This window comes from Hylobates moloch, unplaced genomic scaffold, assembly GCF_009828535.3.
Source record: "Hylobates moloch isolate HMO894 unplaced genomic scaffold, HMol_V3 SCAFFOLD_3, whole genome shotgun sequence".
Lineage (NCBI taxonomy): Eukaryota > Metazoa > Chordata > Mammalia > Primates > Hylobatidae > Hylobates > Hylobates moloch.
In genome coordinates, this window is record NW_026652278.1 from 114,789,862 (window position 1) to 114,817,661 (window position 27,800).

General features: G+C 39.6%; 1 protein-coding gene across 5 annotated transcripts in view; it reads left to right on the forward strand.

Annotated features, from left to right (window-relative positions):
- AFG2A (AFG2 AAA ATPase homolog A) overlaps positions 1-27,800 on the forward strand; it is a 392,555-nt gene that overhangs the window by 405 nt on the left and 364,350 nt on the right. For 2 of the 5 annotated variants that reach the window (XM_058436727.1, XM_058436729.1), the window contains exons 2-9: positions 4,199-4,323; positions 5,600-5,775; positions 10,083-10,141; positions 10,750-11,391; positions 12,368-12,497; positions 12,753-12,809; positions 14,758-14,881; positions 17,683-17,938. In XM_058436727.1, the coding sequence (XP_058292710.1) occupies positions 4,199-4,323; positions 5,600-5,775; positions 10,083-10,141; positions 10,750-11,391; positions 12,368-12,497; positions 12,753-12,809; positions 14,758-14,881; positions 17,683-17,938 (1,569 nt within the window). The remainder of the gene's footprint in view (positions 1-4,198; positions 4,324-5,599; positions 5,776-10,082; positions 10,142-10,749; positions 11,392-12,367; positions 12,498-12,752; positions 12,810-14,757; positions 14,882-17,682; positions 17,939-27,800) is intronic. The other 3 variants (XM_032146808.2, XM_058436728.1, XM_032146800.2) reach the window with 3 other exon arrangements.

Genomic DNA, 27,800 nt, shown 5'->3' on the forward strand with positions numbered 1-27,800 from the left:
CCTGCACTGGAAAAGTTAGGCTGAAATGGTTTATCCTTGTCCAAGGTTTCTCTTTTGTAAATTATTTTGAATTTTTAAGTTGCACTTGAAATGCTTTGTCTCATTTAACATTAACGACACATTTAATGGCAAAATTGTTCATAACTAGCGAACATGGGATACTTATTCTAAAAAACTAAATAACCAGTAAAAATGTGGATCACTCTGCCTTTAGGAGTGATGATAGCATTTTCTTCCAGTACTACACTGGTTATGATATTTAATAACTGCTAGTAACTGCACACTAGTGTTAGCAGTATATATAGCTCATCTAATTTCTACAGAAGCCGTGACCGATGGGTATAGTAATGACTGTTTTATAGAGGGAGGAAAATTAACGTGATTCCATTCAGGCTACACAGGTACTAAGTGGCAGAGCCGATATTTGAGTCCAGATGTGTTTGACTTAAAAGCCATTGTCCTAGATGACAGCTCCCTTGATTTGGGAGAACGGATTTATACTTAAAAGTCTTATAAATTGAATTATAAGTTGAAAATTTATATTTGATGTGTAATAGCTTTGAACAATGGACCAGACTAAACTAGTGGCAAAAATTTTTATGTCTAATCAGACCTTAAAGACGATTTAGAGTTCACATGGTATTTTCACTCTTCCTTACCTATCGGAGGACAACTTGTTCTGTCCTGAAGGTTCAACTTGTTTTTGATCTAGATCCTTCCCATTGACATCTAAACATGCTCATTTCTCTTCCATCTTAAATCAGAACAAAAGCTCCACATTTTTTTCCTGCAACCATCTCTCTGTCCATTGCCAAACTTCTTAAATGGAGTGGTCTCTGCCGCCTCACCACTTACATACTCTCCCGAGCGTATTCCTCTTTGACTTCCACCCCATCATTCCATGGAAACTGTTCCTGGTGTGGTCTCCGAGCATCTCCGTGTTGATAAACCTTACTTGACCACAGCAACTTTTGGTATTGTTGACCATTTCCTCCTTCTTGAAACACTGAACTTCTTATGTGCTGTCAAACTTGCCTGGTTTTCTTCATCTTTGTTGATGTTTCATCATTTTCCTTTGCAGGCTCGTCCTCTTCCCTTGACCATTAAATGTTGAAGTTCGTCAATTCTTAGTCCAAAACCTTTTTTTTCCTCTCAATAAATCCTCTCCTTGGCAATTTCATCCAGTGCCCAGAGTTTCCCATCTATAGTCTCTTCAGTGTCAGATTTATATTTGTAAATCTTTTGTTTTTGCGCCTTGATATATTTGTCTTTTAGCCAAGTACTTCTCAAGCTGTCTGTGGTGAAGACTTTAAAATTTACAATAGGTCACAGATCGGCACTTTTGTAAAATACAGTAAAAATGATTTTCTAGAAAAATAAGGAAAAATTTTTATTAAACAGATGTGAAATTACTCTGTAAATTTCAATAAAAGCTTCTAAACACTTATTCTCCTGTTTTGTACTTGTCATGAAGCAGTAACAAATTGTTGTGGGTCATATTTTGAATAGCGCTGTACAATAACTCTTCTCATGAGTATCTCAAAGATACTTCAGGACTAACTTCATGAGCCCGTTATTTACTCCAACAAAATAAACTTCAACTCTGTTCAGTTTTTCCCATTGCAAAATTCAGAAACCTAAGAGTCATCCATGACTCTCCCCCCAATATCTCACATACCTAGTCCACCACTAAATCATGTTTATTACCTAAATATTCTACATATTCCTCTTCTGCATGCCATTCCTACTGTTTCTACCTTAATTTCAGACACCATCATCTCTCACCTGGACTGCTACAACAGCTTTGTAACTGATTTTCCAGCTTCCAATTTTGCCCCTTATTCCTTTTCCATTCTGCAGCCAGAATGATCTTGTAAGATGAAGATCTTGTCATGACATTGCTTTTCATCCCTTTCTGGGCTCCCATTGCTGTCAGAGTAATGACCAGCATCTTGATGCAGCCTATTGCACTATTGTCCTGGGTGGTCTTGACCTTCTTTACATGGCTTTTCTATGTCTCCACCACTCTGCCTATACTCTCCTGAGGATGCGCCATACCCCCTTCTGCCCAGGAACTTTGTACATGCTGTCCTCTTTGCTGAGAATTATCTTTTTCTCCTCCTCATTTACTTAGTTCCTACTCTTCTTTCAGACATGATATTAACATCACTTCCTTTGAGAAACATTCTCTTATTCGAAATTAGGTCAGATCCCACATTATAGGCTCTCCTGGCACTCTAAGTCATTTTTTCATTGTATTAATCTTAGTTTATAATTTTACAGCTATTCACTGATTGTTTAATAACTCACTTCATCCTGCAAGGCTATAAACTCTGTGAGACTAAGGACTTGTGAACAAAAGTGCCTAGCATAGTATCTTCCATATAGTAGGCATGTAGTACATATTTGCTGAATGAATAAATGAAGGGTGGATGGTTGTTTGAAATTATCTTTACTATTTTGTTAGTTAATCTGATACTTAAGGTGCTCAATAAATGTGAAAGTAGTTAATGGGGAAATTAGATGTTGACATATTTTTAAAGTATTGGAGGAGTGAGGTGAGAAGAGAACTGTGTGGACAACTTGAGTAGACCTATATAGTGTAAGCAGAGAACACAGTGGTGACGTTTTGGAAACTGAGACCGGTGGCTGGGAATTTGAACATGATTACCATTGAAAGACAAGGTGGAGAATAAATCCTGGGGCATGGAGAATGTGCTGGATAGGGTGGAAGGAGAAGAAGAAAACTAAAGTCTTGGGAAGGACTGAGAACACTTGTGTGGTAATTGTCAAGAGGGAAAGGTGGTTCATTGAGGTTTAGGAAGAAAGAGGCAGGAACTGAGTATTATGAGATCATCTAACAGCAGTATGCTTTACTGTTAATGACCAGCAAACAATGTAAGAGAACTAATGCTCATTGGAAGGTTGAATTTCTGTCCAGCTTCTCGTTTTATGCAGTATGTGTTAATTTCGTTTTATACCCAGTGCTGTTCATCTTAGCTCTGTGAGATGCTTTGTTTTTCTAGATTTGCACCTTATATAAGAAGGAAAAGAAACGTGTTGGGGAGTTATTTTGTAGTGACAGAATAATGTAAATCATATTTGTACCTTATGGTTTTGCTTTCCTTGATTTAATTTCTTTTTTATTACAAAATATCTGTTTTCTGATTATTAAGGAAAACTTAGGTAGAGCTCTGTGATTATGGTATATATGTTTACAATAAATTTTATAATGAAGTTGTGACATTTTTAAATTCCCTAAGTGTTTCTGCTGAAAAGAAAATCATTGTATACTTATTTACTACATTTATTCCTTTTCTGGCCATTTATTGTGCAACTGCTGTATTTAACGCACTGTAAGCATTGGAGATACAGAGAGAAATAGGACCCAATTCCTGCTTCAAAGCAGTATACAATTAAGGAGAAAGACTAAAACAAATGAATATTATGATAAATGCTATTAACTGGCAGCACACAGTTGATAAATGCTATTAATTTACTATGATAAATGCTATTAACTGGCTGGGGGAATTAGAGGAGGGACACCTAACTAAATATGGAGCTTGGTGGGGGTGGGGTGGATAGGAAGGAGTGGAGTTGTCAGCACATCATTTTCAGAGGTGGTGTTAACTGGACTGAATTCTGGATCGCCCTTTTCAGCCAAAAGTTGAAATCACTAGTGGTGATTTCAGTCAGTGTGTTTGTATAAGGAAGATGACTTGTGTTACTATCTTTACGTATTCTTGGTAATACAGAAGAAAAAGATCTGGTGACCATAACGTGGGGCAGAAGTAGAAACATAACTTAATCCTCTAGAGCCAGATAGATGTGCCAGTTCCCAGTTCAATCCTTTGAATACTAGTAGCTGACTCAACTTTGAACTTAAAGCTCAGAGACTCTCTTTTGCAATTATGTTCAGTTCTTAATGAAACTAGAGACTCAGAAAAAAAGAAACCAATACTCACCCCATAAAACATCATCTTTTTAGTTAATACTTAATATGTTGCCAGTAGACCCTCAAAAGCATTTGGTTTTAAATCTGTTTGTTATAACAAAAGTTGGAACACTAGTTTCTCCAGGGTATGGTAAGTATATTCATGTGGTTATATGGTTAGAGTATTTTTATTTATTGCAAAAGAAAGCATGCTTTAACTTCTGTTACGAAGTAGTACAAAAATAATTTTCTTTTCCTTCATAGTAGATGACAAAATTCCTAAAACATTCCAGAATTCCCTTATTCATCTTGGACTCAACACTATGAAGTCTGCAAATATATGTATAGGTCGACCAGTGTTGCTTACTAGTTTGAACGGAAAGCAAGAGGTAAGAGTCTTTTTCAATTCCTTAGTTTAGAAATACAGACTGAACATTGCAAATCCAAAAATCTAAACTCTGAAATGCTTTTGAGTGCCATGGTGGTCAAAGGAAATGCTCATTGGAACATTTTGGATTTCAGATTTGGGATGCTTAGCCAGTAAATATAAGGCAAATATTCCAAAATCGAAAATTCAAAACGCTCCTGGTCCCAAGCATTTTGGATAAGGGATACTCAACCTGTGTTTGAGATGTTTCTGATTTTAATTTTCAACACAAGCAGGAATAAATGAAAAACTGTATTTTAAAAGACATTAACATGTATATTACTCTCTGTTCCTTTGCTGTCTATGACTCTGCTGGGCATAGTAGCCCCTAAAATGTTATGTAGAGAGAAGTGTTTCCTCTGGCGGTAGTGACAGTATTTCTCCCTGTCAGTTATATTTCTTTATAAAAATATTATTTTGGGGTAAGAAGTTCACCTGTTCTGTATATAAATATTTTACTGTTCTCCCTGGTTTCAGCTGTTTCTCCTTGTTGTCATTTTTCATACCTGAGATTCTAAGCCTAGAATCTTTCCTGGATGATTTTTGGCAGCTTGGCTTTCTTCTCTCCTACCAGCCCCTTATCTTTCGTGGCTTGCTCTGATGCGTCTCTGATCTGCTGGGGATCCTCTGGAAATACTTTGAAATTTTTTGTCTGCTGATGGCACCCCTCCTATTCTTTTCATTTTTCTAGCTTATACTTTAAAGTTCCTTTACTGTGTCTTGTAGAAGAGAGGACTATAAATGTGTGAGCTCAAGCTAGAAATTTTCGCTCCTCCCTCTTAACATTTAAATCTGGTAAGACCCAGGTTCTGACAAAGCTCTTGTTCTGTGTCTCTCACTATTTCCTGGATGTAGTTTAATTTCCAGCCTGGATTACTTTACAAGTTATCTTGCCTTAATATTTTTGTCATTTTCTCATTATCACCTGTTAATGCCTTTATCTTTTTTCATGTATCTTTCATATCTTCTACCGTCTTCACTGTGGGATCATTCTTGATCTTTAGAAAAAGATGTAATATTTATTAAAAAGTTTATTTTTCATGAGCCCGTGTAGTATTTACATTTTTTAAAAAATGCAATTTATCTTATTGCAATTGGTATCAGATTGTAACTCTTTTTGGGTAAAGACTGTATTTTGCATATCTAAGTGCTTGACTGTGCTTAGCATTCTACCTTATAAATTGATGGTATTCTATGAATATTTATTTTCTAACATTTTTATTTCCTCTGTCTGGCAGGTCTATACAGCCTGGCCTATGGCAGGATTTCCTGGAGGCAAGGTTGGCTTGAGTGAAATGGCACAGAAAAATGTGGGTGTGAGGCCTGGTGATGCCATCCAGGTCCAGCCTCTTGTGGGTGCTGTGCTACAGGCTGAGGAAATGGATGTTGCACTGAGGTTTGGCTCTTTTCTTTGGTAACTATCTGGATCAAAGCTGCCCAGTAGAAATATAAGAGTCACAAATATAAACCACATATGTAATTTTGCTTTTTCTTGTAACATTTTAAAAAGTAGAGAGAAACAGGTACAATGAATTACAATAGTATGTTTTATTTAACCAATATATATAAAAATGTATTTTAACATGTAATTATAAAAAATTACCAATAAGGGCTGGGTGTGGTGGCTTATGCCTGTAATCTCAGCACTTAATCCCAGCACTTTGGGAGGCTGAGGTGAGTGGATTTCTTTTTTTTTTTTTTTTTTTTTTTTTTTTTTTTTTTTTTTTTTTTGAGACGGAGTCTCACTCTGTCGCCCAGGCTGGAGTGCAGTGGGTGAGTGGATTTCTTGAGCTCAGGAGTTCAAGACGAACCTGAGCAACATGGCGAAACCCTGTCTCTACAAAAAATACAAAAAATAAAATTTCTGGGCATAGTGGTGTGTACCTGTAGTCCAGCTATTTGAGAGGCTGAGACAGGAGGATTGCTTGAGCCTGGGAGGCGGAGGTTGCAGTGAGCTGGGATCACGCCACTGCACTCCAGCCTGGGTGACAGAGTGAGACTGTGTCTCAAAAAAAAAAAAAAAGTTACCAATAAGATATTTTACATCCTTTTTTTCAAGCTAAGTCTTCAAAATCAATGTGTATGTTATAGAGCATCACAGTTTGGACTAGCCCCATTTTAAGCATTTGATAGCTACATGTGCTGCGTAGCTAGTGGCCATGGCCACTTGTGTTATATTAGACAACCCAAGCTAAATGAGTGCTATATAATTTATAGACTAAGGACTTTTATTTCCATGATTAGAGTGTGCCCTGACATTTTAGGTGAGAGTAATTTTCATTGATGAATATTTAGCAGTGTTTTTCACCTTGACTTGCAGTGTAATCAGGGCTTCTTATCTTACAGTTTTAAAGAAAAGAGTAGATTACTGTGAGTCAAACAGAAACAAGTTTTAATTAAGACTATGCAAGCAAAGAACCTGATTGTATATTTTAACTTGTTGATTATTCAATTTAGTAAAACAAATGGTCATTACTATCAGATTTTAAAATAATCCCTCACCACAGGCTAATTGTTTGAATCTACCTATCAAGATAGTTAAGGTATATCATCCATCCCCCTGGATATTCTATATCTAATAGGATTTTGACTCGGTTTGCATATACGAGTCTTATCAAAAGTCACTTACAAAAAGCATCTTTTTATACTTTAATGTCACCTTAGTAATAGTTTGGGGGATGTGTTTACAGTATATGTAAGAACTACAAACCATTTTCTAGTCATCAGCTTGATCTTAATATGTTTTCTTCTCTTTTGCTACTATTGTAGATTTTAGACTTGAGTTTTGGCATATTTTTTCCTTTATAACAGGAAAATGTTTTCAGAGCTTATAGTAACAGTTTAATGAACAATAAAAAGCAGAAGGGACAGGAGACAATATGTTGAGTACCAGCTGTATACAGAAGCTTTGTATATATTGCATGTATGTATACACACACACACATTTACCCTTTCCTTTTTAAACAGATGAAATAGCTCAATGAGGAGAACTTGCCTAATATTTTATGAGGTAGTTAATAGTACTGTTGAGATTAAACTGGATTATTCCTCAGACTATGTCTTAAAACAGTGCTACAGGTAGCAGTAATTCATTGACTGGAATTAGCATTTATGATGACCTACAAACTAGTCAGACCTCTTGAGCACACAGCAGTCTTAGGTAAGTAATGATTGCTTATTATAGAGGACTGGATATGTTTTAAATGAAAGCTCAGGGTTTAAAATATCTTATGTTTTAAATGTGGCAGCAGAGTATAGACAAGAAAGTTAACTTCCAGTTGGGAAAATCAGTCATTTTAGTCTGCTTAAATCCTTCAGTTGCAACTGAAAGATTTTATTATTAATAGTAATGTTAGAGCTCCTTCTAGTGGAAATTATTTTATATGCAACTATTATTTTTTTAAAAGCACAATTGGTTTGATATTTTTACTTTTCTTAAATACCTTCTATTCTGAGTTTAACGAAAGCAATTTAAGTATAACTTGGTTTAGAGTTCCATAAACAAAAGTAAATGTAAGCATTTAAGGAGATACGTGCAATTTTCTCATTAGTTTATACATATATTTGATTCATGAAATTACCCCCTCATTCTGTTTCTTTCTTGCTCTCTCTTTTATATGAATATATAGTTGATTCTCATTATTTGTGGTTAGCTGTGTTGTATTAAAGTTGCCTTGAACACCATTAGCAAATACTGAACCATTTCTCCTAGAGGGAAATGCAAATGTGTGTATATACATACATGCAACACACACACACAATATGTGTAGTGTATATATATGTATATAATATATATACATACACACATTTTACATAGATTATAATCTTAAAACTCCAAAGTAATTCTTTCTGGTAGATTTTATTTTCTTTATTTTACAAAAGAGAAGAGGAGATTTAGAAGTGTTAGAAGTGTTAAGGGACTTGCCTGAGGCTGCCCCGCTATAGGTGCTAGTGTTGGGATTCACACTCCCTCCAACTGACCCCAGGCCTGGAGCTTCTTCACTACACTGCTGTGTCCCCTATCACTTCCATTCTCTGGTCATCTGTGAATGAGAGCTGAAACAAGGCAGAGTGTCACCTTATCCTATATGGTAACATGGGTGTTGGGTGACCCAAATTTTTTGCTGCTCTTCCGTGTCACTAATGACCACAAATGCTCTGTGAGTATTGATTTTGGGGTACACATAAATTTTTGGGAGTTGGTAAATTTGCAAATACAGCGTCCACAGGTATTGAGGGTTGACTATATTATTACTGATAAAAGTGATTGGAAGCCAGATGCCGTGTCTCACTCCTGTAATCCCAGCACTTTGGGAGGCTGAGGTGGGTGGATTGTCTGAACTTAGGAGTTCGAGACCAGCCTGGGAAACACAGTGAAACACCGTCTCTATAAAAAATATGTATGTATAAAAATTAGCTGGGCGTGGTGGTGAGCACCTGTGTTCCCAGCTACTCCGGAGGCTGAGGTGGGAGGATCACTTGAGCCTGTGAGGTAGAGGTTGCAGTGAGCTGCGATCACACCACCGCACTCCAGCTGGGTGACAGAGTGTGACCTTATCTAAAAAAAATAAATAAATAAAGTGGAGAACAAGGTTTTTTTGACCAGATGGGCACACAGGCACATGCCACCACATCCGGCTAATTTTCTTTTGTATTTTTTGTAGAGATGAATTTTTGCCTTGTTGCCCAGGCTGGTGTTGAACTCCTGAGCTCAAGCGGTCCACCCAACTCAGCCTCCCAAAGTGCTGAGATTACAGGCATGAGCCACCGTGCTCAGCTTCCAATCACTTACACTTCCCCTTGAGCTAAACTGTCCCCCTCCACTGGTCACTGACAGAACTAGACAGCTGTTTGTCTCCCCTCCTGATATGGGATGCTTATGCATAGAGGAGGAGGAAAAATGCTCACGTTCTAAGAACTCTCCAAGAGCAGATTTCTGTATAAATGTATGATTTTTAGGTGTGTTCGCTTCCTGCACTTAAGCAACTCTCTGGGGAGACAGTTATCATTAGGAAGGAGGGGATCTCATTTTTCCTTGGTCATGCCTTTTCTCCAGAAAAAAACCTTCATTGTAACCATTACTCCTCTTTTTCCTACTTCTGCCTCTTCACGTAACATGCTATATAGGACTTAATTTTCTTGAAGAAATAATTTGTAAGTTATACTGAGAGAATGAAGTAAGTTATTAATTAGAGTCTTTCTCCAAGCTAGGCAACTTTATAAAGGGAATTATTAGTTTAGGTCAGCATTTTAAAAAAGTTTTTGACTATGACAATAAAAAATGGATTTTTCATCAGATTCTTTGTATATACACATCCATAGATATAGTGCTTATATGCGTGCGTATGTGTACATATGTGTTAGAAGTTAATGTTTTACAAAGCAGTATTTACTCTTTCTATGTTCAGTGTACCCTGCATTTCTGATTCTATTAACAAAGTGCTGAATGAGGCTGACTGAAATGATTTCATTACCCTTGTGTTTTGAAGAACATTGATTTAGGCCACTAAGGCACCAGATTCCAAATGATATTTTCATGGCTATATGTTTCTGAAAAATGTCCATCATTTCAAAATTGTATACATTATTTATTTTAAGGTTGCAGGTGGATTATTCTTTTGATTAAGTCTATATTATAACTATATACATGTAATTTTACACCACAGTTTAGTTTCTGGTGTACCTAAAGCTGATTTCTGTCCCCTTGTCATCCTTTTACAGTGACAAAGATATGGAAATAAATGAAGAAGAACTGACTGGTTGTATCCTGAGAAAACTAGGTGAGACAAATATTTTAAATTGTTTTCTTAAGTTTTAAGCTGCAAGGCATCAGCAAATAAAGTGTCTTTGAGGGCTTATATATGCATAGTAGTCTTCTTCAAAATAGCTTTGAGAATATTCCCCTCAATGAATGAATATACTTTTAAGATAGGGATGTGCTACTTTTCGTGGTTAATTGGCAGTTGAGCAGTGGAAAGAATATGTGACTTGTCTGTGGAAAGAGTCAATGGTAGAATTGAGACTTTTAACCCTTGCATTCTTGCCCTTTCCAGTGACAGATGCTATCTTGGAGTGTTGGTTTGGGTGGGCCATTTTCATTTAGTTTATTATTGAATATGGAATGCCTGGCTATTTGTTGATGTGACTGATAGAATCTGAGATCTACTGAGTGTGGAAGATTTCAGACAATCATCTTTTCCTTCTGTCTCCAGATGGTGCTATATTATAGGGGAATATTAGGTCCTCAATTTTTTATGACAATTATTTTATTAATACTCTGTCTTTGATTTAGTCTTTTTAGATAGTAGATGAAATATATTGCTATTTAAACATTAAACTGGTAAAAAGAAATTATGCTAACATGTATATTTAATAAACTGTTTTCTAGATGGCAAGATTGTTTTACCAGGCAACCTTCTGTATTGTACATTCTATGGACGACTGTATAAGCTACAAGTATGGCGAGTGAAAGGGGCAGATGGCATGATATTGGGAGGGCCTCAGAGTGACTCTGACACTGATGCCCAAAGAATGGCCTTTGAACAGTCCAGCATGGAAACCAGTAGCCTGGAGTTATCCTTACAGCTAAGCCAGTTAGATCTGGAGGAGACCCAGATCCCAACATCAAGAAGTACTCCTTGTAAACCAATTGATGACAGAATTACAAATAAAGCCGGTGATGTTTTGTTGGATGTTACACAGAGCCCTGGAGATGGCAGTGGACTTATGCTAGAGGAAGTCACAGGTCTTAAATGTAATTTTGAATCTGCCAGAGAAGGAAATGAGCAACTTACTGAAGAAGAGAGACTGCTAAAGTTCAGCATAGGAGCAAAGTGCAATACTGATACTTTTTATTTTATTTCTTCAACAACAAGAGTCAATTTTACAGAGATTGGTAAAAATTCAAAAGAGCAAGACAACCAGTTCAAAGTAACTTATGACATGATAGGAGGCTTAAGTAGCCAGCTGAAAGCAATTAGAGAAATAATTGAATTGCCCCTCAAACAGCCTGAGCTTTTCAAGAGTTACGGTATGATATCTTCAGTTTATTGCACCCAAAAATGTTAAATTCAAATTAAAAGACAGTTGACACTTATCTAATGATTGCTCATCCTCTTTTCCTGTTTTTATTTTCTGAGTAGTAGGTATGGTAGAAGATTTCAGTTGCTTTGGGAGATGCCAGTTAAATGGGCCATTTTCTGTGCTTTGGTATTTTTAGGTTGTAATGTGAATTAGTGACAGCCTTATCTCTTCTAATAGCATATTTCCACAATTACCTGTATTGGATCTAGAATAAGTATCTTGTCATGCTGGGTCATCTGTAATGACTGAAGGAATAAACCATTCAAATACATTAGATAAAACTTCTTAGGAAATGTAACTGTGTACCCATCTCTTTGCACTGAAGCAGGTAATTAAGGGAATGGCTTGACTCAGGAAACTCAGGGCTTCCGCTGCATTATTATTGCCAAGATCCTTTGCATATATTTGGTGTGTCTGATCTCTCTGCTTTTTCCTTTCTCATAAATCTTACATATAGATACATGTATGTATCTATATGTATGTGTAAAATGAACCCTTAGATGGGCATTTTGCTAATACTTACGTACCTTTTATACTAGCAAACATATGTACTCTTCAAGATGGTTAGTTGGAAAAAAACTGGGATTGGTGGCTTGTCTACCTGTGTTGTCTGCACTTGGTTTTTTGATCATTGATCTGTGTTGTGTGGGATGGGGCGTTGCAACAATGTGGGTGTCCAGTTTTGTTTTTTTTTTTAACCAACATGCTTCCTCTGTTCTGTGGTCTACAGAGAGAGAAAGTCATTGCTGGGGATCAGTGTCTGGGCTAGTTAGTACATCTTTCTGGAGGGGGAGAAAAAACTCTTGACTCTTTTTGTGATGCAAGGTAAAGTTAAATTTTATAACTCATGTTTGAACTTGTATGACGACATTTATAAGAAACCTAGTAATGGTGAATCTAGTGTTTTCTACTTTTTCTTCCAGGAATTCCTGCCCCTAGAGGAGTGTTACTTTATGGTCCTCCAGGTACTGGAAAAACAATGATCGCCAGGGCTGTTGCTAATGAAGTTGGAGCCTATGTTTCTGTAATTAATGGTCCCGAAATTATAAGCAAGTAAGTACATGATTTAATAGAGTAAACTTACTATTAAATATATTTCTAAATGTGGTTTTTAAAAATGATTGTGTAGTATTCTGTCTGATATTTTGTACATTGAAATATTTTGCTTCTTAATAAAAATTGTTTGGAAAATTATTTTTGAAAGTAATTTTAAGTATTATAGAAATACTGAAAATTTAGATTAGCTTTTATAGACAAAGCTTTAAAAACAATAAGAAATGGTCTTTAAATGTATTTTATTTGTTACAGATTCTATGGTGAGACTGAAGCAAAGTTACGTCAGATATTTGCTGAAGCCACTCTACGGTACTCTTTATTTTTAAATGTTTTGGAATTAATAATCAAGGCTATATTAGTCAAAGTGAGACACTAGCAGCTTATACAAAGCATAAACAGTAGTACAAAAATAATAGTGATAGTAGTAGAAGTAGATTATAGATCTAATGAAATTCTATCTAATCTTTAAAAGTTTGATAAATGTTATTAAATTACATAAAGTAGAAGAATTAAGACATAGCGTTTGATAAGTCATGTGACCTTGTATGAGCATAGAAATCCATGACTTTCTTTAGGTGCTTAGGTGTTTCTAATATGTTTAGTTTTTCTAGTAGACTGTATTATTGTAGCTCTTTATACTAGAACTTTGTTATGTTATACTTTGCTTCAAAGGGATAAATCTTTTGCCCATTAAATAATGACTCTGGCTGGGTGTGGTGGCTCATGCCTGTAATACCATCACTTTGGGAGGCCAAGTCAGGAGGATTGCTTGAGCCCAGGAGTTTGAGACCAGCCTGGGCAACATAGTGGGACCCTGTCTGTTTAAAAATAAAAATAATTGGCTGAGTGCGGTGGCTCACGCCTGTAATCCCAACACTTTGGGAGACCGAGGCAGGCAGATCACCTGAGGTCAGGAATTTGAGACCAGCCTGGCCAACATGGTGAAACCCCGTCTCTACTAAAAATACAAAAAATTAGCTGGGTGTGATGGCAAGTGCTTGTAATCCCAGCTACTCGTGAGGCTGAGGCAAGAGAATCTCTTGAACCCAGGAGGTGGAGGTTGCAGTCAGCTGAGATCGTGCCGTCGTACTACAGCATGGGGGACAAGAGCGAGACTTTGTCTCGAAAAATAAAAATAAAAATAATTAGCTGGGCACGGTAGTACATGCCTGTAGTCCTACCTACTAAGGAAGCTGAGGCAGAAGGATCACTGAGCTGGGAGATCAAGCTGTAGTGAGTCATGATTTCACCGCTGCACTCCAGCCTGGGCAACACACACCCTGTCTCAAAAACAAACAAGCAAAATCAAAACAGTGGTAGAGACATAGCCATATTATGAGTGATGTTACGTTTGACCAAGTTATAGACCAATATCCTAATACTCATTACAGTGTAACATTGAAACCTAAATTCCTGAGCTCAAGTGATCCTCCCCCTGTAGCCTCCCGAGTAGCTGGAAATATAGGTGAGCACCACCATGCCCAGCTAATTTTTGTATTTTTTTTTCTGGCAACAGGGTCTTGCTATGTTGGCCAGGCTGGTCTTGAACTCCCAGGCTCAAGCCATTCTCCTGCCTCAGCCTCCCAAAATGCTGGCTGTCTTGGTGTTTAATATCATAACTACTGCTCTTGAATCAGAAAACCCGCCATTTCTGAAGTTTTTTTTTCCCCCAGTGATAGTAGATGAAATAAGCAGTTTGTAGTCCTAGTATTGTACTGAAAATTTGAAAACTAGTGGTACACCTTATTGTTTAGTATGCTTTTGTTGTTATGTTCATGGCAGTTGAGATTTCCTTCTGTGAGAGAATTCACATCTGTTTATGGGACAATTGATCATCTTGCAAGTTTTTATTTTAATGGTTTAAAAATAACAAGGCATTTCTAGTTTATGTCCTTTGGTTTCAAACCTGTTCCAAGGGATAGTATCTCTGGCCTCAGCTTCTGAATTGATCCAGTCATAACAACTTAATGGGCATTACTGGGGAGAGTTCTTAAGAGACTCTTATCTCTTAAGCAGCATACTCTACTCAATTACCCAGCCTTTTAATGGAGGGCAGATAGAATAGAATATGAAGTTAGTGAATTAGTATTTTGGGCTAGAATGAATCTAAGGTTTTTTAGCTTAACATTATAATATCTTTATGATATTAAGTAAATTCTAAATTTGATATGTTGCATTTCAATTAAAAAAATTAAAACTAAGTAAAACTTAAAATCAAATATTGATGAGAGATTTCATTTTACTTGTTTGTTTTTAGACACCCATCAATTATTTTTATTGATGAGCTGGATGCACTTTGTCCAAAAAGAGAGGGGGCCCAGAATGAAGTGGAAAAAAGAGTTGTGGCTTCACTCTTAACACTGATGGATGGCATTGGTTCAGTAAGTATAGCACTAATATTGATTCTGTGTAGGGTTAATTCTTAATACTTATGTGTAGTGGTAAAAACTATTGAATGTGTCAGAGTCAGAGTCTTTGGATATTTTAGGATAAAGGAAAAATATTAGCCATAGCAACTAGGGAAAAGATCTGTAAAATAATTTGCTTTAGTAGATTACTTAGTAACTGTTAGGACAACATCATAACCTGGAAGGTTTTTTCTAGCATATAAAATACTATACCATGATGGATTTATTTTGTGATAAATGCTATTAGCTTTAAAACTTGAAGCAAAGATCAGTAAGGAAGATTTAGCAGTTAAATTTTAGGGGATTTTATTTTATTATTATTTATTATTATTGTTTTTGAGATGGAGTCTTGCCCTGTCATCCAGGCTGGAGTGCAGTGGCGCAGTCTCAGCTAACTGCAACCTCCGCCTTCTGGGTTCAAGTGATTCTCCTGCCTCAGCCTCCTGAGTAGCTGGGACTACAGGCATGCACCATCACACCCGGCTAATTTTTTTTTTTAATCTTTTTAGTAGAGACGGGGTTTCACCATGTTGGCCAGGCTGGTCTTGAACTCCTGACCTTGTCATCTACCCGCCTTGGCCTTCCAAAGTGCTGGGATTACAGGCGTGAGCCACTCCGTCTGGCCTTAGGGGTTTTTATTAAGAAATGTCATGAGTAAGTCTTACTACCCGTGTAAAAATGGACTCTCAAGGCTTTGTACTAGGGAAATGAAAGAAAGTGAGAATAATGGAAAATGTTTTGTACAACATTTAAAAAGAACTTATTCATATTACCAGATTCTCTGATAGGGGATATGTTCTCTTTTTTTTTTTTTGGAGATGGAGTTTCACTCTTGTTGCCCAGGCTAAAGTGCAGTGATGCAATCTCGGCTCACCGCAACCTCTGCCTCCCAGGTTCAAGCAATTCTCCTGCCTCAGCCTCCCGAGTAGCTGGGATTACAGGCATGTACCACCATGCCCGGCTAATTTTGTATTTTTAGTAAAGGCGGGGTTTCTCCATGTTGAGGCTGGTCTCGAGCTCCTGACCTCAGGTGATCCACCCGCCTTGGCCTCCCAAAGTGCTGGGATTACAGGCGTGAGCCACCGCGCCCGGCCAGGATATGTTCTTTTATTAATAAAAACTATATGCTAATTATGGAAGGAACATTCATAGGACTAATAAGAGAATAGGCATGAACAAAAATTTTCTAAGACTCCTGACATCCATTAATTAGAAAAATACACTTTTTATGCAGGATTATGAATAAGTAAAGTTTTTAGAATCATAATATGTTAGAACCACAATAAATTTTAGAAATTATGTAGTATCAAGTCTCTTTTGCACATTAAAAAACTGCTCATTTAGAACTTTTTGTTTTTTACTGTCTAGTGGCAGAAAGTAAATATGTGAAAATAATATAAAGGTTTGGCGTTAAGTCACTTATATACTAACTTGTTAATAATTTTAAGAGTCTGTAAGAGAAAGGTTGTCACCTGGCGGAGGCTTCCTAACTGGTTCTTAGTCCTGGAACAGTACCTAGGAATGATTTTCATGTCCCAGGTTGATTCTCGGCTATAAAGTTGAAGAATTCAGTGTTATTAGTAGGCTGGAGATGATAGAGTTGTGAGGACAGACTGTCCCATGATAATAACACTTACAAGAGAATGATGTATAAAATAGTATGCTAGTTTGTCCATTTACAGTAAGAGATGTGACTGTTAAGCAGACCAAATGTTTGTGTTTATGGATGACCATATTTCACCTTGATGGCAAATATAGAGAGCTGTCTTACAATTACAAGGGTTCTTGGTAAGTAGGAAATCAGATGAAAGGCTTAGTGTTGGAGAATCTTAATTATTTCAATCTGCTGTCTCTTTCTCTGCCACTGGGATAAGCCTGTTGTGGATTAGTATTCTTGCCTTTGGGCAAGGAATGAAAACATGTGATACTGATGTTTTAGTCTGAATATATTTAAGGGTCTGTTTTTGTACTTTTAAACTTATAATTCATAGATTCGCTGTAGTCCATGCATTGTCTGTTGGCACATTCAGTATAATTGATTAGGTTTGAGCTTTTTTTAATTTTTTTTTTTTTTTTTTAACATAAATTGCATTCCAGTTATGCTTGTCTCTGGGTCGTCTGAATAGAATATTGGGTAATTTCTACAGGTGGCTGATCATGATTATAGTTCTTTATTATTTGGCTTTCATAATTTCATTTTCAGAGAGTAAAAATACCTATATATTCAAAGGTGGCTGATACTTGGATATTGGTTATATTGTTGTCTGTATTTTCAGGAATTTAAAAATGTATCCATATAAAAAAACTGGTCTATAATTGAAGACTTTTTAGATAACTTTCTAATAGAATCTTGTTCTATTTGAGTATTATATGTGTCATAACCCTGACTTTCAAGTAGGGGAAAAGGACTGTTTAACACAATTAAAACAATTATATGGTACATATTATATATATATATTTTTTTTATGAGAATGATACAGTTAAGATGTGAGAAGTAAGAGATGTCATAGTAGATGGAGAGGTAAGTATTGGAAAACTTTCTACAGGAGGAAGCATTTAGGCTGAACATTGAAAAATGTATAATAAAAGTAATAAACGTGTAATAAAAATCTATTAATAAAAGTAATTGATAGGTCATGAAAGCGTAAGAAATAGGACTTAGTAGCCTGGACAGTTAGATGATTCATCCTTATCTATACAGCCAGTGTGCGCCTCCCACTTTTTTTTTTTCTAACTTTCAGAAAAATAAATTTATTTTCATTTTATTTTGTTAGGAAGTAAGTGAAGGACAAGTGTTGGTTCTTGGGGCCACAAATCGCCCTCATGCCTTGGATGCTGCTCTCCGAAGACCTGGGCGATTTGATAAAGAGATTGAGATTGGAGTTCCCAATGCTCAGGACCGGCTAGATATTCTCCAGAAACTGCTTCGAAGGGTACCCCATTTGCTCACTGAGGCTGAGCTGCTGCAGCTGGCAAGTAATGCTCATGGATACGTTGGAGCAGACTTGAAAGTCTTGTGTAATGAAGCAGGTGAGTGTAGTTTGCTATGGTGAGTCTCTATTCATGCACTTATCTCCAGTTTACTTACATACAAATTATTTATATTTTACTGATTTCTTAATGGAAGTAGCTTTGTTTCTAATTATAAAATGTGTAATTTTTATTTGAAAAATTTTTTATTGGAAAAACCTAGATGATTCAGAAGACTATAAAAAAGAAATAAAATCACTCAATCCTACCTCTAAAGATAACCACCATTATAGTATATATAGTCAGCCCTCCATATCCTTGGGTTCAGCATCTGAGGAGTCAACCAACTGTGGTCTGAAAATATTCAGGAAAAAAAGTTAAAACGGTAAAAAATAATAAAAATTAAAAAAAATAGTATCACAAGTATGGTTGACCTTTGAACTATGAGAGCTTGAACTGCATGGGTCCACTTATATATGAATATTTTTCAATAAATACATTGGAAAATTTTTTGGAGATTTGCAACAATTTGAAAAAGCTTGCTTTTTCTTTACTTTTTTTTTTTTTTGAGACGGAGTCTCGCTCTGTCACCCAGGCTGGAGTGCAGTGGCGCAATCTCGGCTCACTGCAAGCTCCGCCTCCCGGGGTCACGCCATTCTCCTGCCTCAGCCTCTCCGAGTAGCTGGGACTACAGGCACCAGCCACTATGCCCGGCTAATTTTTTTTTTTGTATTTTTAGTAGAGACAGGGTTTCATCGTGGTCTCGATGTCCTGACCTCGTGATCCGCCCGCCTCGACCTCCCAAAGTGCTGGGATTACAAGCGCGAGCCACCACGCCCGGCCAGCTTGCTTTTTCTTTAGCTTACTTTATTGTAAGAATACAGCATATAATACATATAAAAAATATGGTTAATCAGCTGTTTATGTTATTGGCAAGGCTTCAGGTCAACAATAGGCTATTAGTAGTTAGTTTTTGGGGGAGTCAGAAGTTATGCATAGTTTTTTGACTGCACAGGGATTGGTGTCCCCGACCCCCAAGTTGTTCAGGGGTCAACTATATTTACATAGCATTTACATGGGATCAGGTAAAAGTAATCTAGAGATTATTTAAATTATATGGGAGGATGTGTGTAGTCTATATGCAAATACTATGCCGTTAACGGGCTTGAGCAGTCCTTAGATTTTGGTATCTTAGGGGTACTGGAACCAATACTCCATAGATACTAAGGGATGACTATATCCTCCTAGACTTCTCCAAAGTATACACACACACACACACACACACACACACACACACACGCATGGACATGTAATCAGATCCATTGGTGGCAGTATTGATGATGACAGTATTTATTGATATATTGTGCTGTGCTGTGGAAATCAGGGAGAAGCGTAAACTGGAGAATCACAATTTTCCTTAAAATTGAGTGTCATGCCGGACCCCTATTAACTTCAGTAGGGATGGTACCAAGTTTGAGAGGCCAAAGAAGGGACCCAGAGCCAATAAATGAAACTTAGGGCTTATTTGGCGGAACTTATTTACAGGGTGGTCCAGTGGTGGTGGGCTGGACAGGAGAACTGCAATCACTTGCAAAAAGCATGCAGCTTGTATAGCGTTTTCACTTAGCATCCTCCCCCCGAGCAACTTCCACATGGCAACCTCCTTTCTTAAGTTATTGCTTTCAGGTGCATCTGCCATATACCCCGCACCAGCATACCCTTGTGTGGCCCTCACATTCTTATGCCTTTCTGTCATGATATCCCTGGGGCCAGGTATGTGGAGGAGCATTGCAGCCAGATGCTGCAGTAGCAATATAAACTACAATAACAAAAAAGAATAACAAATATAATAACAATCATACTGTATAGAAAGTTTTTCAAGGGCTTGGGAGTTGATTAAAACACATGGTTATAGGGTTTTAAGACTTAGATTCTGTAGTGGAAATATGGGTATTTAAGGCCTGCATGGCCTGGGTTACATCGTGAGAGTCATCAGGAATACATACACAACAGGTTTTAATTAATCCATAGGTTCCGCCCTTGTGGGGGCAGTTAAGATGTCCAGGGCCATGCGATTTTACAAAGAAGGGTGCATGACACACTATCTCTATCTGCACTGCTGTCATCCACTCTAGCCCATCATCGTGTACAGCCTACCTACAGTGGGGAGTGACATTAACTTGCTCCTTTACCAGGCAGAAAATATGCCATCTCATGTCGTTGGTGGTGGGAAACTTGCTGCATGAGGTGCTGTTGTCGCTGAAGGGGAATAGGTGAAGGTCACTATACCAAGTATCGAAGTGGCCCCAGGTATTCATGTTAGCTGCCTTGGTGTGGCATGGCAGGCCCACAGTGGAGGAGAGGGGGAGCTCTCCGCAGACCCAGCAGTCTGTTTTCTTCTGGAGAGAGATAACCATCTGCACCCAGTCAGTGAAGAGGTTTGCGGCACACCATCTATGGGCAAAAGGTGAGTTGTTTAGTGGGTACAAGAAAGGACAAGTCCTGGCCATTTAACAAGACACGGGGAGTTGTGTCATTCTGAGAGAGCACCACCCCTGGCAGCAGCCTGATGCCTGGTTTACAATGCCAAATGGACTGGCTCCCCTCTGTAATGTGTTGCAGGAGGCCAGAGGAAGACAGTGGAGGTATAATGTTTCATGAGAGGATGTTCATCCCCTTGCACAAGGGAGGACTAGGATTCATTATTTTAGAATTACAATGGAGAGTATGGTATAAAATAGGTGTGTCATATATATCCTGTTCTAGGCCCCTCCCCCATGGAGCAGAAAAACTGAACCATCCGGCTGGTTTGCCATTTCCCAGAACCACGTAATGATGTGCTCCCCAGTAGGTTGGTCCTGTGGCAAGGGCCATAGCAGATTACTTTGTGTCCCAGGTTGGGGGCAAAGGTGTGGTGTCCCTTACCCTGGCTACCTGGATCCTGATGGTGGTATCACATCCTTGTGTTAGAAGAGTATACATGATGGAATGTTGAGAATGTGCATGTTCATTCAGGTTGTGCACGGCTGCTGGTAAGCAGCGTGTCCACAGAGCCAACTCCTATAGGAGTTGTTTCAACAGTCCATTCATTTGCTCAGTCAGCCCCACTGCTGTAGGGTTGTATGGCAGGTGGAAATGCCAGTGGATATACAGGGCCTCTGCCTATTCCTGTACTTTATATCTGGTAAAGTACGAGCCCTAGTCATTGTTAATTTTTTTTTTCTTCTTGAGATGGAGTTTCGCTCTTGTTGCCCAGACTGGAGCGCAATGGCGCGATCTCAGCTCACTGCAACCTCCGCCTCCTGAGTTCAAGCAATTCTCCTGCCTCAGCCTCCTAAGTAGCTGGGATTACAGGTGTGTACCACCACACCTGGCTAATTTTTTGTATTTTTAGTAGAGACGGGTTTCACCATGTTGAGCAGACTGGTCTCAAACTCCTGACCTCAGGTGATCCACCTGCCTCGGCCTCCCAAAGTGGTGGGATTACAGGCGTGAGCTACTGTGTCCGGCCCATTGTTAATATTGATGGAGATGCTGTAGGCTGCACACATCTGTTCTGGTCCTTTTATGGTGGCATGCTTGCTGGGTTATGCTCACAGTAGTCCTGTGCAGGTTTCTGCACAAGTTAAGGCATAGTGGCAGCCATCCAATAGGGGCAAAGATCCTACGTAGTCTACTTGCCACCATTGTGCTGGACTCTGGCCCTGGGTGATCTTTCTGGTATCAGGTGGCAAGGGCCTGGGGTGTTCCTGTGCACAGGTAAGACATTGCTGACAGATGTGTACAGTGTCTTTGTATCATAGTGGCAGGCTCCAATTCTTTGCTATGGCCCAAAGGGTAAGTTGTCCCCTATGTCCTGTCTTCGTTTGTAACCAGTTGACCACATCGTCTGTGGGGACTCCCTTGAGGAGACGAATGCGGGTTAATTTGTCTACCTGTTGATTTCCAGGTTGGTGTAGATGCAGTGTGGGGATCCACATGGTAGATCATTTTATGCATCTCTCGGATGCAATGGGGAATGTCCTTCTACATGTCAGTACACCAAAGGAGGTGACCTGCTACTGTCTAGTCCTGTGCTTCCCATTGTAGTAGCCACATGGTGAGTCCCTTTACATTGGATTAGGTAAAAGTAATCTAGAGATTATTTAAATTATATGGGAGGATGTACATAGGCTATATGCAAATACTATGCCATTTTATATAAGAGGCTTGAGCTGTCCTTAGATTTTGGTATTTTAGGGGTCCTGGAACCAATACCCCATAGATACTAAGGGATGACTGTATCCTTTCAGACTTTTCCAAAGTACACACACATGTACACATGCACACATGTAATCAAATGCATTGGTGGCAGTACTGATGAAGACAATATTTATTGATATATTGTGCTGCAGAAATCAGGGAGAAGTGTGTGCTGGAGAATCACAATTGTCCTTAAGGAATGTCATGCCGGATGCCTGTTAACTTCAGACATCCCACCTGTGGGTACACAGGACTGCTGGGTCTGGTTTATAGAGGAGGACCATCCTGGCAGCTTGCAGCTCAGCTCATTGGCTGCTATGTCCTTGGCCTGTATCATCAATCCAGATCCTGTCGGTGGATGGCTGGATGGCCATGCCTGTTCAAGTGGAAGGATTGCCTTGTGACAAGCTGTTTGTGTACCATGCCTGGTCAGACATTGGGCGGTCAGACATTGGGCCCTGTCTATCCTGTATGAAGGAGAGCATCTACGGAGGCTCAGCAGCCTCCCTTAAAGACTATGTGACAGTTGTTACGTAGATGATAGGGCCAAGCACCGAATGGAGCTCTGAGCTCAAGGGGGCTATTAATGTGCTCCTTTGTTGCAGGTGTGCATGCCATTTGGCCACAGTCTGTGTCTGGGCATTCCCAGACTTCAGTTTCTGGAAGATACCCTTTAGCCAACCTGCTTTGGGGTACTGGCTGCGTACTAGCATCAGCACCCCCTTTGTAATGTCCTCTACTTGTTGTAAGGCATAATGTATAGCACAGAGTTGTTGTTCCATCACACCATATCTAACTGCACCCTTTTTCTATAGCTGGGACCAGAATCCTAAAGGCGCATATGTATGTCTCTGCCTTTGCCACAGGCCTCACCCAAACCCCTCAGGGTAACTGGCTACATCTAGTTCACAAGGCTGTCTCTGCACCTGAAATCCCAAGGCTTGTATTTATTTCACTGTGACTTCAGCTGGTTCAAAGGCCTCATCCTCCTTTGTGGATTAGTCTCAGTGGGCCCCCTTTTTGACTAAACAGTATAGGGGTCTAAGGAGTTGGGCCAAATGGGGAATAAAATGATGCCCATACCCTAGAAATCCTAAGAAGATTTATAGCTGCTTTGGTGTCACACGATGCGAGTAGGCCCGCACCCTATCCATAATGGCAGACTCAAGTATTTGGCTGATAAGCCTGGACTCTGGATTTTTGTCTGTGTTTATAGCTCATCCTCTGTTTGCCAGATGAGACAGCAAGGTGTGAGGGCACACTTTGAAAGCTGGAAAAGGACTCAGAAGTTAGCACGATATCAGTGTAATGGAAAACGTGTACCCCTTCCAGGACCTCCATGGCTATGTAAATATCCCTGGGGCAAGATGGTAAAGGTCTGTTGTTCTTCCCAGGTGAATGCAAATTGGTCTTGACTCTCTGGAGCAGTGGAGATGCTGAAGAAGGCATTGGTTAAATCAGTAACAGAGTGGTATTGGTATGTGTCCAGTGCCTCTCCCACCCTCTTTAGAAGGGAGGTGATATTGGGAACAGGTGCATACACTGGGGGGACTGCCTTATTTAATTCCCAGTAATCTACTGCCATTGTCCGTGTCCCATCAGGCTTCCACATGGGCCATACATGGCTGTTGTATGGGCTGTGCGCTGGCCTTATAATGCCTCCTTGGGCTAACTCCTTAACAATCCCTGTGGTTTCATTATGGCCCCCCAGCAGGCAGTATTGCTTCAGTGCTACTACTTGCTGTGTGGGGTTGGCAACTGTACTGGTGTCCATTTTGCATTCCCCTTGATCACATGTCCTCACCACTCTCAGTCAGATCTCCCCAGCAGTTGTTTGGAGGGTCAAGTCTGATAAGATATCCATTCCCAAGATGTATTCCAAGATGGGAGCTATACATACTAAATAGGGTTTTGGTGGCAGTCTCCCAACTTGTAATACTCAGACAGTTCAACCTGTCTGATCCCCCTCCATAACCGTCTATCGCTATTTTAGCCCCTTGAAACCAACGAATGTCACCATATATGAAAGTGCATTTGGCTCTAGTATCCACTAGGGCATGTGTTTATTCTTAGGCGACCAATATATAGTGAGTTCTATGTGGCCTCTGGTCCCCAGGTACCCTGGCCGCCATTACTCTTATCAGGGTTCCGGGGCCTTGGCTTTCATCCAGTCTAACGGGGTTGACACTTGCCATCCCTGTGCAGGAAGGGTGGCGGGCTGAACCTGAGGCTCCTTAGTGAAGCACTCTTCTGGTGTGAGCTTCTGCCACAGTCTGACCAGAATAGTATTAGGCTGTTTATCTGTTTTCATAGTAGCTGTTCCTGCCACTACCAGATTGTGCCACGTTTGTTGGTCAGTCACCCTGATGGGCCCCTTGGCCGTCTCCTTTCCTTTGGTGCCCTTGTCTTTCATCCCAGCAGCATGTACCCTTTGCCTATGCAGTTTCTCCATTTCTCGTAAGTTGGTGGCTACTTGGGCCGCCTGAGACACTGGCTGTCCTACTAGGGGGCTCTGGATAGACACTAGCACACCATACCATTGGTTGAGTGCAGACTAAGATGGTGTCTTTCATGTTGGCAGTGAAAAGCTCTTTGTTGGACCTTGGTGATGTTCAGCATAGATAGCATGTTTCATCCTTAATTCCCAGATGATGTCCTGCAATTCCTCCATAGTCTGCCATTGCAAAGGAGATGTGGGGATACTGCCCTCATCTGGCCATGCTTCGTTGCAGCCCATAACCACCCAGCTAAGGAGGGGCATGGCCTGATCCTCATTGTTGGCACCATAGAGGTGCTGCCTCAGGGCTGGGTGGCATGCGATGGATGCCATTCCACTCATCTTGAGTCTGGAGAGTATAGCACCCTCCATCCTCATGTCCCATAGACAGAAAAGCCACCTCTCAATCAACTGTCTTTCTTTCTTCCCGAACCCAGCTTCTGCCCAGCTCCACTAGTTCCACAGTGGTGTAGTGCTGCGTTGTGGTGTGCTGCCGTCTTTCAGGCAGAGACAAGTTTTGTGGGTCTACTCCCTGCAGGCACCATTGGTCTGACTTTATCTTGGTAGAGAGGACAGGACCTCTGTGGGCTTATCCCAGTCCTCACTCTGCTCCTCACTAGAGCTCTCCACTGGGTCCCCGGACTTAGGAAGATTTAGTCATATAGTCCTAACTTGGCATGGGAGCTGGTGACCCTTCAAACAGGCTACCTGACAAGCTAGGATTTCCATTTTGTCATCCTGTTTCTGCAGGTAGGACAGTAGGGTCTCTGATGTTTTAGGTTGAGCTAGTCTGGCATCTCTTTCTACTCAGTTCTTCCTATAACAGACAACCCCTGGCCTGTGCTGGGAGCTCAGCCTCAGTGGCTGCTGGGAGCACAGTCAAGAATGGCCAGCCAGTTGTGGCTGCCACAGCTCAGGCATCTAACTTTTGCTTAGTTAGATCCACCCCCTGCAACAGCTCTTCCAGACCCTTTGGTGTTTTTGGGGTATTCCGTACTCATACATTGGGCCCCATCCATCAAGGATAGTGGCTTTTGGGCCCCACATAAATGTGATGGTCAGCCCGGGATTCCCCCCTTGGATTTCCCCTTTCCTGATCTTATGGTCTCGGTGCTCATGAGATTTTTCTCCACCTTCCTGCTGGGTTCACCAGTTGTGGTACTGGGTACCTGTTAACTTCTGTAAGGATGGCACCAGGTTCAAGAGGCAAAAGAGACCTGGAGCTAGCAAACGAGACGTAGGGTTTTATTAGGGAGAACTAACATACAGGGACAGTCCAGTGGTGGTGGACTAGACAGGAGAACCTCAACTGCTTGCAAAAAGCATGCAGCTTATATAGCACTTTTATTTGGCACCCTCCCCGCAGCAGCCTCCACGTGGCAACCCTCCTTTCTTAAGTTATTGCTCTCAGGTGCGTTTGCCATACACCCACTCCCACCGTAATGGCATTAATCCATTCCTGCGGATTAATGTCGTTATGGTCTCATGGCCTAATCGCCTCCGAGTGGTCCTACCTCTTAATACCATAACAATGTCAATTAAATTTCAACACGAGTTTTGGAAGGGACATTCAAACCATAGCAGTTATTTTAGAGCTTTAGTTCAGAAATACAAATGCAGTAACTTTTACCTCCAAATCATTGACTCATAGTTGTCTAATTTAGTAGGCTTTGAAGACCCTGCCTTTAGTATTTTTGACCTTTTATCTGGACTGATATATGTAGGGAAAGAGGCTCAAGAAGGAAAAACAGTTAGGAAAAGAAAACTTGGAAGAGATATTTAGGAATCTTTGAATATCTTATTCTTGGTGGAGAAAATCATGTTTCTTTCATTTTATTTGATCATTACCACAATTTCTAGGTTATAGGAATCACAGTTGGGAGAGACTGCAGGTTATGTAGACTATCAAGGCAAATACAAACATTCTTTTGGTACATTATGCTCTAGGACTGGGTCCCACTCTGTCTAGTCTCTGTGAAGCTGCTTCTAGCTTCACAGGGATTAGTGGGCCTGGTCGTAGAAATGGATTACCTAGGGATAAAAAGCAGAAATATCAGTAGATAGCTTTGCTTCTTTCATTGCATAAGGTGGTAATGAAGAGTCTGGATTGCTGTGTAGGTGTTGCTCTGTAGGACTTGCCATGTTCAGCATGCCTTACTAGAGACTTTTTGACTTTCTAATACATTTTATGCACTCTAGAAGGCTCTGGAATTCTTGCTGTCCAGAAACACACTGTCTGATGAAGGAAAGAGATTTGTAAACAACTACAAATATAATGATAAACTACTCATAAAAAATGTAAAAATGTAGTGACTTCTGTGAGGAAAGGAAATACTGTGGTTAAGTAGAAAAAATGACATCTAAGAAGCTTAAAGTAGGAGTTCTGCAGTGAGAAAGTGAGAAAAGGAAAACATATGAATCCTCCTACCAACTCTGTGATAGAAGTATCAGACAGACTCAAGAAAGGCCTCAGAGCGAGTATTCAGCAGAGCTGGGATTTAAAGCCAAGGTCATCTTACTTCAACTCCATGCTTTTAATTAAAACTAATAAAAGGTGGATTTTGTTTAGAGGGGTTTAAGACTTTATAATTTAATTTTAGCCTGTGATACTAAGGAGAGGATCAGTTGATAAAGTCGAAAATATGCAGGTATTGCACTGATCTATTTTCCCCTAATCTAGCAATGAATCAGATTATGAGGAGTAGTTTTTTATTTTTTTATTTTTATTTATTTATTTATTTTGAGACGGAGTCTTGCTCTGTCACCCAGGCTGGAGTGCAGTGGCGTGATCTTGGCTCACTGCAAGCTCTGCCTATGAGGAGTAGTTTTTAAAAAGATTAGTGTTGTAATTACAGAATCCAGTAGGGAAAAAAACGTTTGGTTTTGTGTATACTGTCCCAAATACTAGTGTATGTTGTATTATGTAGTGTCATTTTCTTAACTTTATATAGCAGAATAAAATTTGAAAACAGTATGCTGGAATTTTTGCAAGAAAATTTTCTAATGAGGCAGGGTGGTATAGTGTAGAATAGGTTTTGAGAGTTGGACAGACTTGCTTTTAAAATCAGGCTTGTGATCTTAGGTTCTATGCCTTATCTGAGCCTCAGTTTTCTCCATTTGTAAATTGAAGAGATTAGAATAGATGATATTTTAGTGTCATAATGCATTATGACATTCCCTGGA